We start from the raw sequence: 13162 nt of genomic DNA, 5'->3' as shown, positions 1-13162 counted from the left end.
ATATATTTTTTTTTCCATAGTTACATGGAAAAAAAATATATGAAAGATATAATATAATATATATAAATAAATAAATTTATATAATATACATAGGAAGAAAATAATAAAGAAAATATTGTAGAAATAGTAATAATCAAGGCTTTGAAAAATAAAATAGCATATCAATTTTTTAATGAATCTTCTCATTGTAAAAAAAAATTATTATGCTGTACTATTTGCCCAACGATTTCAATTACTCCACTTGATCTTGCTTGTAGATGCATGCATACATTAAAATGCAAATATATCGTTATATAATGTATACGTCTCTATTATCGGTTAATAAGCGATTCAATGTAAATAAAATTATACTGACGCGTGTGTTGAAATTTTCATATTGCAAGTCACATGAAATGATTTAATATCCTTTTTGTTGAAAGCTCAAAAAAGGTCAAGGCTCCAACAAATCAGAATTTATTTGGCACGGTATCATTATTCTCAAATAGACGGCAGTGATGTCGCACAGCTTATTATCCTTACAAAAAATATATGACAGAAAACGTCACGAACGTTCGGGAGAATTACAAGCTGATATATTGCATAAATCAATCACGCAAGAAATAAATCAAGATAGTCAAAGATCAAGGAGCAGAATTTATTCGCCGAGCGAGATCTCTGCGAGATGATTAGCTAATATTCACATAGTTATATATTCTGGCTATTGTTGCTAATTTGATATATTACTTGGAAACTTATTCCAATATTTATTTGTATTCCTTAATAAAAATTTAAATTTTTCCTACCATATATCTATTCATTTAAAATCTTAACACAGCATTATTGCCAAAATCAATATTTCCTGGTAATTTGTTTGTATAAAAATTTAAGAAACAAGATTTAATTAAAATTTTATTCGTAAATAAAATATAAATATTATTATAGTAATAGCCAATGCACAGGAAATATTCACGCCAGTATTTAACCGATGATGGCGATGATTAATGTCAAATAAAAAAAACATATTTTCTATCATCAACTACGGTTATTATTACGATGATCAGCGGCTATAAAGTTCACACAACAATTATTAAAACATCTGTCTCAATTAAATTGCGATAGGCCTGTTTGACCAAGTGTAATGGCGAAACAACTCTCCCTTTGGGAAACCGAATACGTAGGATGTGAACGAGTCGATAAACCAAGATTTACAAGTTTATTGCTTCCCCAACACTTGACCCGGATTTAAACACGAGAAATTCATTCGCTAATAATCCTACGCTATGATGGCGCGTATCTCAAGAAACATCGATGACTGCGAGAAAGTACATTCCTCGCTTTAGATATTCCTATCTGCCTCTGCATTCGCCTACGAATCTTTTTGTCAATCTCGTTCAGATAATCGTAAGAATACATATTTATTCTCGACAAGTATAGGGTTTCATCTCAAAATCGGACGCAATAAATTATAAAAACAACAGATAATACCAGAATTTAAATAAATTTCGGTATTTATTATTTTCAGTATTTATTATTTTCAGTATTTATTATTTTATATATTTTCAGTAATTATTATTTTTTATTTTATCTCTCTTTTTCTTTTTCTGGATTAATTTGCAGCATGGAAATGTTTGACGATTTTGTTTGACTGGCAATCCATCATTAATTTGTTAATAGAAAATTCGGAAATCCCGCGGCATATATGAGACGTATAATTTATGAATATCGCGAGATTTACAGGTTCGTTTCAAACGATTCAGGCGATATCCGAGCCGGATATCAGTAAAGGAGATTAATTCAGGAATAATCCTCCGTGAATAATTGCGCGGTCACGAATATTCGAGAACCTCGATCATGAGAAAGTGATACTCGTCATCTGATAATTGGTTGAGACAAATGTCTCTACTCGAGTGCTGTGAAGATTTCGCTATGAAAATCGACTATAATTTACATTAAGAACGGTCTCTTCGCGATTCACTGATAATTTTGATTTAATCCTTTAATACGTAAGAACGGAAATTTATCGGTTCGTTAACCAATCGACCTGAATATGAGATCAATTCATGATCACTCGAGTACGACGCTTCTCATTGATATAGTGAAGTATGCATTATCGAATAATAAATGCTTCCTGTCAAGTGCACTTAACGATTGCTCTTTTCGACTTTCATCATAACCAAGAAGAAATCGACAAGGAAGCGAGAAACTTATTTGACACGATCGAGTATCTTCTTTGTTAACAGTTTCGTTAGTTGTCAGTGATTTAAGTATAAACACCATGATGGCAAATGACAGCTTCGTCACAAACTTTGTGAATGCAAATTAATTTAATAGAAAAATTAAATATATTTTTTATTATTTTTATTTAATGATATATCCGGGTATCCCATTTTTTAATTTGCAATTATAATATCCAATATTTAATTTAATATAACTATATATACGTATATTTCTTTTACATTAAAAATGTTATATATTAAAAAATATTTTAAGTATATTTATATATTTACTAAATTAAGTTAAATTTCATTAATATATGTATATTTTTTAATGTATATTTAATTCTATTTATTAATCAAATAAATATACAGGGTGTCCCCAATTTAAATGTCAAAACTTTAGGAGCGTGTAGGGGACCGATAAACTAAGACAAAAAGTCCTTTAGAGATTTGCTCGTTTTTGCTTCGTTTTGAAGAAAATCGCAAAAAATGAAACAAATAATTTTCACCAAAAAACTTAAAACAACACTAAAATTATTAGATTTATCAAAAAGTATTATAAAATAAAAATTGTAGAACATGGAATAAAGAAAAGAGAGCGAGTTAAAATCCTCCTGAGGTAAAATTAGAGGATTGTAGATAAATACGCGACAACGCAAAATTTTGTTTCTAATCTAATTTTACCTCAGGAGGATTTTAACTCACTCTCTTTTCTTAATTCCATATTCTACAATTTTTATTTTGTAATACTTTTTGATAAATCTAATAATTTTAGTGTTGTTTTAAGTTTTTTAATGAAAATTATTTGTTTCATTTTTTGCGATTTTCTTCAAAACGAAGCAAAAACGAGCAAATTTCTAAAGGACTTTTTGTCTTAGTTTATCGGTCCCCTACACTCTCCTAAAGTTTTGACATTTAAATTGGGGACACCCTGTATATTTAATAATATTGAATATTTTTATTTATATTAAAATATTTAATATAACACGTCCTCTTTAGTTTAAAAGATACATAATAATTAATATCCAATCCATTGAATGAAATCGAACTAGTAAGCTGGCATCGAATCAAATCCAATCCGCCGTCATGTTCGTTCGTCATTGATTATGCGCAGTGATTCATGAATGATCGAGTATCTGCGAAACGGAGATGACCCGCGAGAAAGTGAGCGAGTCCGTTTGCGCGGCTGTACCGTGCTCCCCTCGATTTCTCCGCAAATGCTGACCGCAGCTGATAGAGATGACGCCATTTCTCATTACGACCATTCATGTCCCCCGTAATAATTACGCTACTACGCGAGTAGTCACCCGTCTGGCATTTCTGTCATATCCCGCATGGAGGACAACACGCGCGCACGCAGTTGGCCAGCACTTGTTTCAGACGTGTATGACGATATGCGCACCTAATTGGCGGGATAATTATCGCTGTGCACACAGCTACGCGGCGAGTTTCGGACATGTCGGAACGAGAACTGTCTCTCTCAATGGCTCCCCGACATAATTAAGCCAATTTATCAATTATTCTACCCGAAGGTTTTACGATCATCCGTTAATCTACTCTCTTTCGACGAGCTACGAAAAGTTTATATCAATCCGGAGTAATTTCAACTATAAAGTGTGTATTAGCATGTATCGCGTAATAATTTCTAATATAATAACTAAATGTCATCGTAAATTTGATAAAATATAATAAATATTTAGTGATAATCGCAAAAAGATTATGCAAAATGCAAAATTAATTAAAATAATTTCTATCAGTTTGTAACAAGATTACAAAAACACTCTGTGATTAATACATAATCAGATTTTTCTGATTTAAAGTTCTAATTATGTTTGCTTACAACGTTAAAAATTCTCGCATACTAACAACTGCGCAAATGAAATTGAAACGAGCGACTAATGTAAATAAAGGCTGAAATTAGGTATAGCGCGTATTTATTAATGTATATTAAACGGCGTGCAATTAACGTGCGAGGGCAACGCGTGTTACCGCAAAGTTGCATTAATCTCGCAACAGTGCGCATCGCATAACTCGCGTTGCAGCAACAACAGCAGCGGCAAAATGCAACCGACATTATGTGCAATTTAAACCGACATTGTTGCTGTCATACTCGACCAATGTTAACCTTAATTCGCACGTCATCTCAACATTCCCTTCTCGTCACGTAAAATATTAAGACGCGAAATATTTCAAACATCTCGCGACGCTAACGTATCACAAAGAATGCAGAGCGAAACTTCCGAGCGTCGCTTCTTGAATATTTCCGGAGAGAGAATGAGAGAGAAAGAGAGAAATACTAACGACATATTTTCAAATTAAAGTCTATGAAAATAAAAATGTGGGAGATAAAGAAGATATGAGAGGAAATATGAAAGGAATATAGATTAAATTAATATTAAAGATATTGATATTAAACTGCAAAATATTGTAATTTTTGCTCTGTAATTTTTCAAATATGTTGTACAGACTATATTGTATATTTTACTTGTAAATAATATTTTTGAAACTATATAATATCTTTGGAACAACGTAACACATAGTTTTAGCGTTTAGCTTCGTCATATCATATGATATGACGAGCAATTTAATCCGTGTCTTATCTAATCAGCCGAGCTTCCTACGATTCGGATATCACAGCGCGACATTGTTTCGTGATGCATTTTGTACATTGTATAAATGCCCATCTCGCTGCGTTCTATTAACAGACTTTACTACAACAGACGGTCTACTGTCATTCTCCCTCTCTTTTGTCTTTATTACACGCTCTGCCGTAACATAGAGAGAACTTCGTGAATCCATGGACACGTTAACTATTGGGAATTCCAAAGTTTCCCGGTGCGTCACGCGCGCGGGATTCTCGCCGGTCGTTGCACCGTCCAACCGCATTTCCGCGCCGCGAATGCATCCCGCGTGCACATGCACCGGTAACTAAGGGTACGTCACGGTGCACAACGGGGAAATGTAATGCGGTGAATGCAATGGAGCATCGAGATGGAAAAGACAATGGGGCAGAGACGGAGGAGGAGATGACGGAAAACGAGAAGCAGCAACTGAAATGGACGAAAATCGAGAGACGGGTAGAGGACGAGAAATAGACGAAACATGGTCGGGCGGGTTAAAGTCGTGTCGATAGATCGCGTCGTCGTTTGTACTCGCGTTTATTGTGCCGTCACGACTATCTATTTCGCGAGAAGAAGAAGAGGCTGCTGTCTATCAGGAGATGAAAGTAAAAAAGAGAGAGAGAGAGAGAGATCCGGGAAGAATATCACGAGCAAAGAGACGCGCATCTCGCGTCGTCGAGAGCGAGAGATGCATCGCCGCACCTAAAACAGCATTCTAAAGATGTTTGAGCATCGGACTCTTCTAACTACTCAAAATAAAAATGGTGGATTGTTGAGGAATATTTCTCTATCGATTCTCGCGATCAAACAACACTATAGCTAAATAAATTTTATAAAAACTTTCACATATAAAATTGTACTTACACGATTACAATCCATAAATTTTAATCAATGTTAACCGAGATTTAATACTTTACGTTCGCGTTCTATTTTTAGAAAGAGACGGAAAATCAGTTATACCGCGTGGTTAGAGCCCTAACTAATATTTATGGAAGCGGTTCTGCGAAGCAAGGGTTGAGCCGAATTTCCGCGCGGCTTACAAAAGAAAGCAATTAACTGTGTACGCGCACGCTCTGTGTACGGCTAATCAAAACGAATGACCCGCGGAAGAACGGCGCTCTAAACCCGGACAGGCCGACAATAGAGCCGAAGGCCTCCGGGTTACCTACTTTTAATTGCGAGCGCGTTTCACGCTTGACGGAGCGTTCGCCGCACCGGACGAGCTATAAATTTCCAGCCGGAGCGTTTAACCCCGTTGCAGCCACAAAACTAATTAGTCTGGCAGTAATTAATCTTTCATCTCTACGAGCGGGCGACGTGTCTGTCGAATCGTCTCGCGTCTAGTGCCGAAAAGAAATCGCTTAATTCGAACTTCTTTATCGAAACGATTGCTCGCTAACTTACTTCGAATCGTTTCTCGATACGATATCGTATCAATATTATACGTCTTTTTAGGTACCATTCAGACGAATATATATTTGGATCATGACGATATAAATTCCTCTCGATATCACTTCGAGATTACGCTCTCTCTTTCGCGATTTATTTAGTTCAGAATAGTTTTTTATTCGCGCCAGCAAATTCATCTCGGGTCTCTAATGACGCATAGTTATGACGATTTATTTTATGGGCGACTTCTATCGGTTCGACTTCCATAACGATTCGTCTTCCATAACGATTCGTCGTCCGGTCGCATCCTGCGCGCGGAATATCATCCGCAATTAACCCCATCGCGACACGTCCACGAATTTAATCCTTAAGTGCATTCCGCGCTGTTTATCGCCCCTTAATTGACGCGATAAGAAACACTACCGCTGTCCTACTTTCCAGCGTGTCTTTTCGTGTCACAATCGCAACATCGTGTCGTGAACGCCTACGTAACTTCTCGTTTGGGACAAAAAGCGTGAACGTGCCTGTTAAATTTCAACTGAGCGAAACTTTACGTCAGTGATGCAAGAAAAAATTGAAGCAAAGATATCATTGTTACGTGATGCATTAAAATGTTTGGAATTATAGCTAAATACACAAAAAAAAATGCAGTTAAAAAATGCAGTTTTATATTTCTATATTTCTTCAAATAAAGTTATTATCGCAAAAAGAGAGAAAAAGATTTTTTTAAATATATAAGATTCAAGAACTGATGAATTTTTTTACTAAATATTAAATTAAGAATTGTTTCTTGCATAATTGATTTTATTCTGAATTTAGACACAGTTTTTTATTATGATTCCAAGAGAAGATTATTAAATGGTTCTCGTGAAAAAAATTCTTCGCGCATTTTCAACGATATTATATTCAATAGCTCAATCAACGTGATAACGTGTAATTATAAACAATTTTGTAATAATTAGCAACGTATAACCTTAGTGTGTTTTTTTTTGTAAGGCTATTAAAAATCTCTAATGCGAGAAATCGTGACGCGCGTTAGAAGAATCACTGAAACCTAGATACTTTTACTCAAGAAGAAAGGAAGTCTCACACAAAGTCACGTCTGTACCGTCGCCGCAATCCAATTAATACGTCTGACAATTATTTTCTACCTCCCGAAGCGGAGCGTGTGCGCCGGTTTTCGTGAGAATGCAAAACAGGGCGCTCGCAGGGGAGCGTGCGATCGTAATTATCTGCAGTTTATCTAGGGAACGGAGCGAAGCCGGGCCCGTCTCTTATCGCGCGCGCGGAACAATGGTTGCGCATCCCCGGTCGCGACGTGGACAATGCACTTCCGGTGTGCATTTCGCGCACGCGGTGACACGGACCGGCTCGCGTTTCAATTTGTAACGTTACCGTAATATCTACGCACACGTACGATATTGGTACGAAGTAGATGCGGGTCGATTGTGAAAGGGAGAGTCGTTTGCCGGGTGTGTGTCCCCGGTGTATTTATTTTCCTTTTACGAGAAACCCGTAGGAGAAGATATTGAATTTACATAAATCAATATTAATGCATTAGCCCCGCGCTATCTCTATAATATGGAGTTTTCTCCCTCTTTCTCTATCTCTATAATACGATGTCGAAAATAAATAATCTTGACTGCGAGACTTTTTCGTCCAATTTGCAATCATTAATATGATATCCTGCTAAAGTGTACATTATACTGACAAATAAAATTAATATGATTAATTTCTGTCGTGACAACATTCCATCGTGCCAATTAACTTGAGAAAAATTCTCATTCATTTCCGGTCTACAAAAGTAAACTTTGAAAGCGTCTATCATAATTTACCGTATTAATTAAGAAAAAGAGGAATCAATTCTCAAACTTTCCCGTATTCCGCACTTGCATTCAATTTAATATTATCATAGAAATTTAGTTTGATTGGCCTACGTATTTCGCGGCTATGTATCTTTTAATTAAAAGAATTTCTATTGCTTTTTGATAACAATCTGGTAAACGTGTAAAATGCATATATACACAATTTGTCAACCTAAACTGAGAAAAATTTCTGTTACTCGTTAAATTTATTCGAACGCGCATATGGCATAAGCTTGACATGTATATATTGGATATTGAAAAAAAATATATATGTAAAACAATAGTTTTCTATAAAGTATGAATAAACGGGTCGCTTACGTTCCTCATCGAAAAAATAATTTTCTATTAGCATTTCTCTATCTCTACTTATTTAAGGATCAATGGGATTATTAAACGGCGACGCGATGCGTCAGCGGCGATCGTGAGTAACGAAAGAATGCGCTCGTCAAGTGCCAGAAGATCATTGACATGATCGCGTATCAGACCTCGTCACCGTCATCAATGAAGGGGTCGCTCGTCCCCATTATCGAGCTCGTAGTAGAATTTCTTTGTAGGAACGAGCCGAGCGATTGATAACATATAGGTATAGCGATTAGTCATCCGGGCGAGTCTCATTAAAAGCACGTCGATCGAATTAAGGCCGGGCTTTTCTCGCGCGCATTAAGTGGGTCGCTCCCGGATGCCGTTGGCTGATTAGCTCTCTCACGAAATGGTTGCTGGTATCTCCTTCTCTCTTTTCTCTCCTTTTCTCTCTCTCTCTCTCTCTCTCTCTCTTTTTTTCTTGCGTCATTGTAGTATCGAAGTCGACGACCTATCATCCGGGCGAGTCTCATTAAAAGCACGTCGATCGAATTAAGGCCGGGCTTTTCTCGCGCGCATTAAGTGGGTCGCTCCCGGATGCCGTTGGCTGATTAGCTCTCTCACGAAATGGTTGCTGGTATCTCCTTCTCTCTTTTCTCTCCTTTTCTCTCTCTCTCTCTCTCTCTTTCTTTCTTGCGTCATTGTAGTATCGAAGTCGACGACCTAGTTTTTCTCACTTCTGAGGTCAGGTATCGGAGTAAAGGGATCGTCCACCCCTATGAAACGTTCTCATTCGCTTTTTATACTATGCTCGTAAATCGTGCAATTTTCCCATCAGGCGGATTTAAAAAATATCGCAAATATTGCTCTCTCGCTTTGTACATGCAACAATCGATCCGCAATGCGGTATCTTTTGTATTGTTTAATTCAATAACGAAGCGTGCTGCAAACTTTATATATTCAATTTTGACATTTCTCGTTGAATTTTAGAGTCTTGGTTTTTCGTCGATAAAATATTTCTCCCATACAGATCCTCTAAAGATCCTTTGTATCCCGATTAATTGTCAGCTATAATATTATCATTTGCCTAAACTCTGAGTTTAGCGTGACCATTTAGAATGTAAATAGGCCGGATCGTGCCACGATTCTAACTTTCGCTCTCATTCGACGAGTCCATTTTCCGATGACAATCAAAATTTCTGGGGTACTCGGAGCTATGTTTAATAAAGGGCGTTGTGGATATTTATAGGCCGGTACCGTGGTACTCGCGTACAATTCAGTTATATACTAGAAATCGATGAGCTTTCGTGCGCGCACGCAGAGGTATATTTTCTCTCTCCCTTCGCAAAATAATAAACTCCCTCTGCACCCAGTGTATTCCAATATCGCGTAATGAATACAATATTGTATAATAAATTTTATACATACATTTATATATTTTACTTTTAGTATGAAAAACAAATGCATAAAATGCATTAAAAAAAATGCTGGACAAAAAAATCACTATTATAATCTCTTCGGGAGCCAGAGATTATCTGCAAATTTTTTTATTATTATTTTTTTTTATGAACAGTGAAATGTGGATAAAGCGATAAGCAAACATAGATAAGCGCGTTCTCACGAAATTATCAGTCAAACTTTTATGTATTTCTGACATCTCCTTTTTTTCTTTCCCAGGCAACAATGAACGGACCAGTTTATGCGTCATCCTGTCCCGCATTGCAATCGAATCTCTCGCTGCACAGCTCATCCTATTATAGTGAGTATAGCGGCACTACGCGAAGACGATTATCTTCGACAGGAGAGGCGGACACTTCCGCCACATCGAGTTACGAGGGTAGCGACAGCTCCGAAAACAGCGATGAGTCGCGTCTCGATCCCGTCAATCAAATGGAACGAGAACAACTCGAGACTTTCTTTCGCGGATTAAAATCGCAGGTAAGCTTCACAAGGACCGTGTCAAGCCATATATGCATTAATAAATGCATTAATTAAGAAATAATTAATTACGTAAATTAATGCAAAAATGAAATAAATGCAAAAGAATTTTTATATACACAATGCGTCGTAAAATATATAAACGTAGGTACATATATAATCGTGTATATTATTTTTAAGAGATATAATTATTAAAAAGCTGTGCGATATTTCGCAGGTATTCGTCTGCGAGTCGCTGGCGAACTTATATCTCGGCAGCGCCTCTCAGACAGAGAGGTGGGAGCTTCGTTTCACCGGGATACCCGTGGTGGTTCTCGATCTTGGCGAGACACGGTCAAGATCTAAGAGACGGATTCAAATCTTACTAGCAGAACGCGGTACTTGCTTCACTCTCTGGCGCGAGACTATTGACAACCTCTCATCATACAAGGTAAGTCGTCTCGTATATCCACGGGATTAAAGGAGTATTTGAATATCTCCGACAATTCTCGAAACGTGAATCATTGCAAATGTATCATTACGTAATAAGTTAGCGACAATAAATAATCAATATTCGATCTCTGTGCAACGGGAAATTCGAGACACGATATTAACGAAAGAGCTTCTTGTGTTTATATTTCGTTCGATAAATTACGCTACGTTACAAAGCAGCTTGTATTTCAAAAGCCTCGGATATTTAACACCGTTTCAAATTTCTCACTCGTGTTCGCGACACGAGATAAAATATGCGCGGTTATTTTTAAGCCTACAAAGTAACTTTCAGCACATAAACGGATACTAGTTGCGAAAATCACGGTTTGGTGTCACCCGTTCCCATCGATCCCCCTTCGCATTTCGGAGAGCCAAGTTAAAGGAAAAGAGGAGATATATCGATAAAGCTTTAACGAGACGAAGGAAAGGCGGATAAACTATCTCTTTTTTTCTCGAAGAGCCCCCGCGGCTTCCGTAGTTTTACTCGAATTCATCTTTATCTTCTCGTGTGCCCCTTTCCGATATAATCATCCAACTAGTTTGATAAGAGTTAATGGCGTAAATTAGGTAAGGTGACGCGCGCTGAATTCCGATTCCGTTATCTTCATTTTTCGCGTAACATGACCGTCGTCTGAGAAATCACCTCTTGTCACCTGTTGTTTGAGAAACGAGGGATAGAAAAGTCGAACCCGAAGGGCCTCGAAGAGACAAAGAAGTATGAGAAGAGGTGACAGGGAAAAGGAGACGTGTCTTACTCGAGATAGACTAATCCGTTAGTGTCACGAGAGCGAACTACGAGACGTAGTCGTCCGCAGGCCAAGGCGGAACATTCATCAATCCTTCTAAGTACTCTCGAGAGCGATTGCGATTGATGTCTGCGACTGCGAATCCTGACTGCAGCCCCGAGGCGAAACAGAAAGTTTCCCCGAGGCAAACTATCTGAGTCACGTAGCTCGCTGTTCTACTCTCTTTCTGTTCAATGAGTCCTTCGCCATCAAGATTATCAGTGTCGTAAATTTACTATGAACGAAAAGGAAGACTCTATCGAACGTTACGGTCCGTTCGCGATAACTGTTCTAATAAATTATTTCATTATCATTATTGCATCGCGTGAATTCGATTAAACTTCTAATTTAATTCCGAATATAAAAATAAGGAAAAGAATTATCTTAATTAAAAATTGAAAAGATTATAATAATATTATAAATGATGGAAATAATTCACTTTAATTATCACGAAAATAAATTTGCAAACTTTTTACTTTATCTAAAATAAAGAAAGAAATATATATCATACATATTTTTATTTCTTTTTGCTTTACATGTACGCGATGATTCTGCGTATATTAGTTTTATATTGTCTTTAAAGATTCAAACAGGGCGGTGTCCCGATCTCTCGATGTAAAAACAAGCGCTTTCGCTATAGAATGTCAAAGACGCAAAACCTTGACACGAAACCAAGCGCGGTTAGAAAGAATCATGCAAATATATGCGAAACATACTTCCGGGAACATCGCATCGGCTGTATGTACATTGTTGCTCTATTCATCGTGAAAAGACAAGCTTTCTCCCCGGCGAGTGTGAAGGAAATGTACGGTTTATAATTAAAGGCATACGCTACCGCGGTGAAAATGGCATCAAGAAGGCTTTCAAAGTGCATTATGCAGTGTTAATAATTGCCATCGTTACGACGAAGCTAAATTTAATGCCTTCCCGATTGCATTTAACGGTAAAAAGCCAATAATTTCAAAAGGAAGTACTTAAAGATGAAGTGGCAATTATCTTTAATTGAAGGAAAAATCTATTCGTATCTCTGCCATTGTCACTCGGAGAAAAGATAGGGCATGTTGCTGATTCAGCATATACCGAATGAAAAGATGTAATGCGAGTTTATGTAAATCAGCTCGAAGAGTTAGAACGTTGTGTGAAATATTATGACTTAGTAATTGAAATAATGTTATATAAAATATCAGAGAAGAGATTTTGTGGAACAAAGTATATATCAAAGAAGAGCCAGCTCTTCGTAAAGTAGAATGTCAACGTAAAATAATTCATTGACGTCTCTATAGCGGAATCATAATAAAATTATAAATACACATATAAGATTTATGCGTCGATAAGCGATGTAGAAGTCGATATATATATATATATATGAATCAAAAAAACAAAATACTGCCGAACGTTCATGCAAAATAAATTGTAAGATTACGAGCGTGTAGAGTATTGGAAACAGACATTGTGTGCCAAAGTATATGAAACGATAAGAAAGCGAGTTTAATTAATTGATATTCGAACAAGATCCGTGCTTCCGTAAGACTTGAAAAAGGTCACAGTCCACAGTACACATTTTGTAATTTAGATTATTACGATAAATTCGCGTCAGC

The 13162-nt window shown here is 36.8% G+C and overlaps 1 protein-coding gene across 4 annotated transcripts in view; it reads left to right on the top strand.

Annotated features, from left to right (window-relative positions):
- The window catches only part of LOC115245135, a 39859-nt gene extending 28805 nt beyond the window's left edge, over positions 1 to 11054 (top strand). For all 4 annotated transcript variants that reach the window (XM_029823264.1, XM_029823266.1, XM_029823267.1 and 1 more), the window contains exons 2-3: positions 10048 to 10308; positions 10526 to 11054. In XM_029823264.1, coding sequence (XP_029679124.1) covers positions 10054 to 10308; positions 10526 to 10768 — 498 coding nt within the window. In that variant the 5' untranslated portion in view covers positions 10048 to 10053 and the 3' untranslated portion in view covers positions 10769 to 11054. The remainder of the gene's footprint in view (positions 1 to 10047; positions 10309 to 10525) is intronic.
- Positions 11055 to 13162: the final 2108 nt, after the last annotated feature.

The sequence above is a fragment of the Formica exsecta genome, unplaced genomic scaffold (assembly GCF_003651465.1).
Source record: "Formica exsecta isolate Colony F162 unplaced genomic scaffold, ASM365146v1 scaffold915, whole genome shotgun sequence".
Taxonomy (NCBI): Eukaryota; Metazoa; Arthropoda; class Insecta; order Hymenoptera; family Formicidae; genus Formica; species Formica exsecta.
Note: the sequence above shows the minus strand (reverse complement) of the source record. Positions and strands in the feature narration are given on the sequence as shown.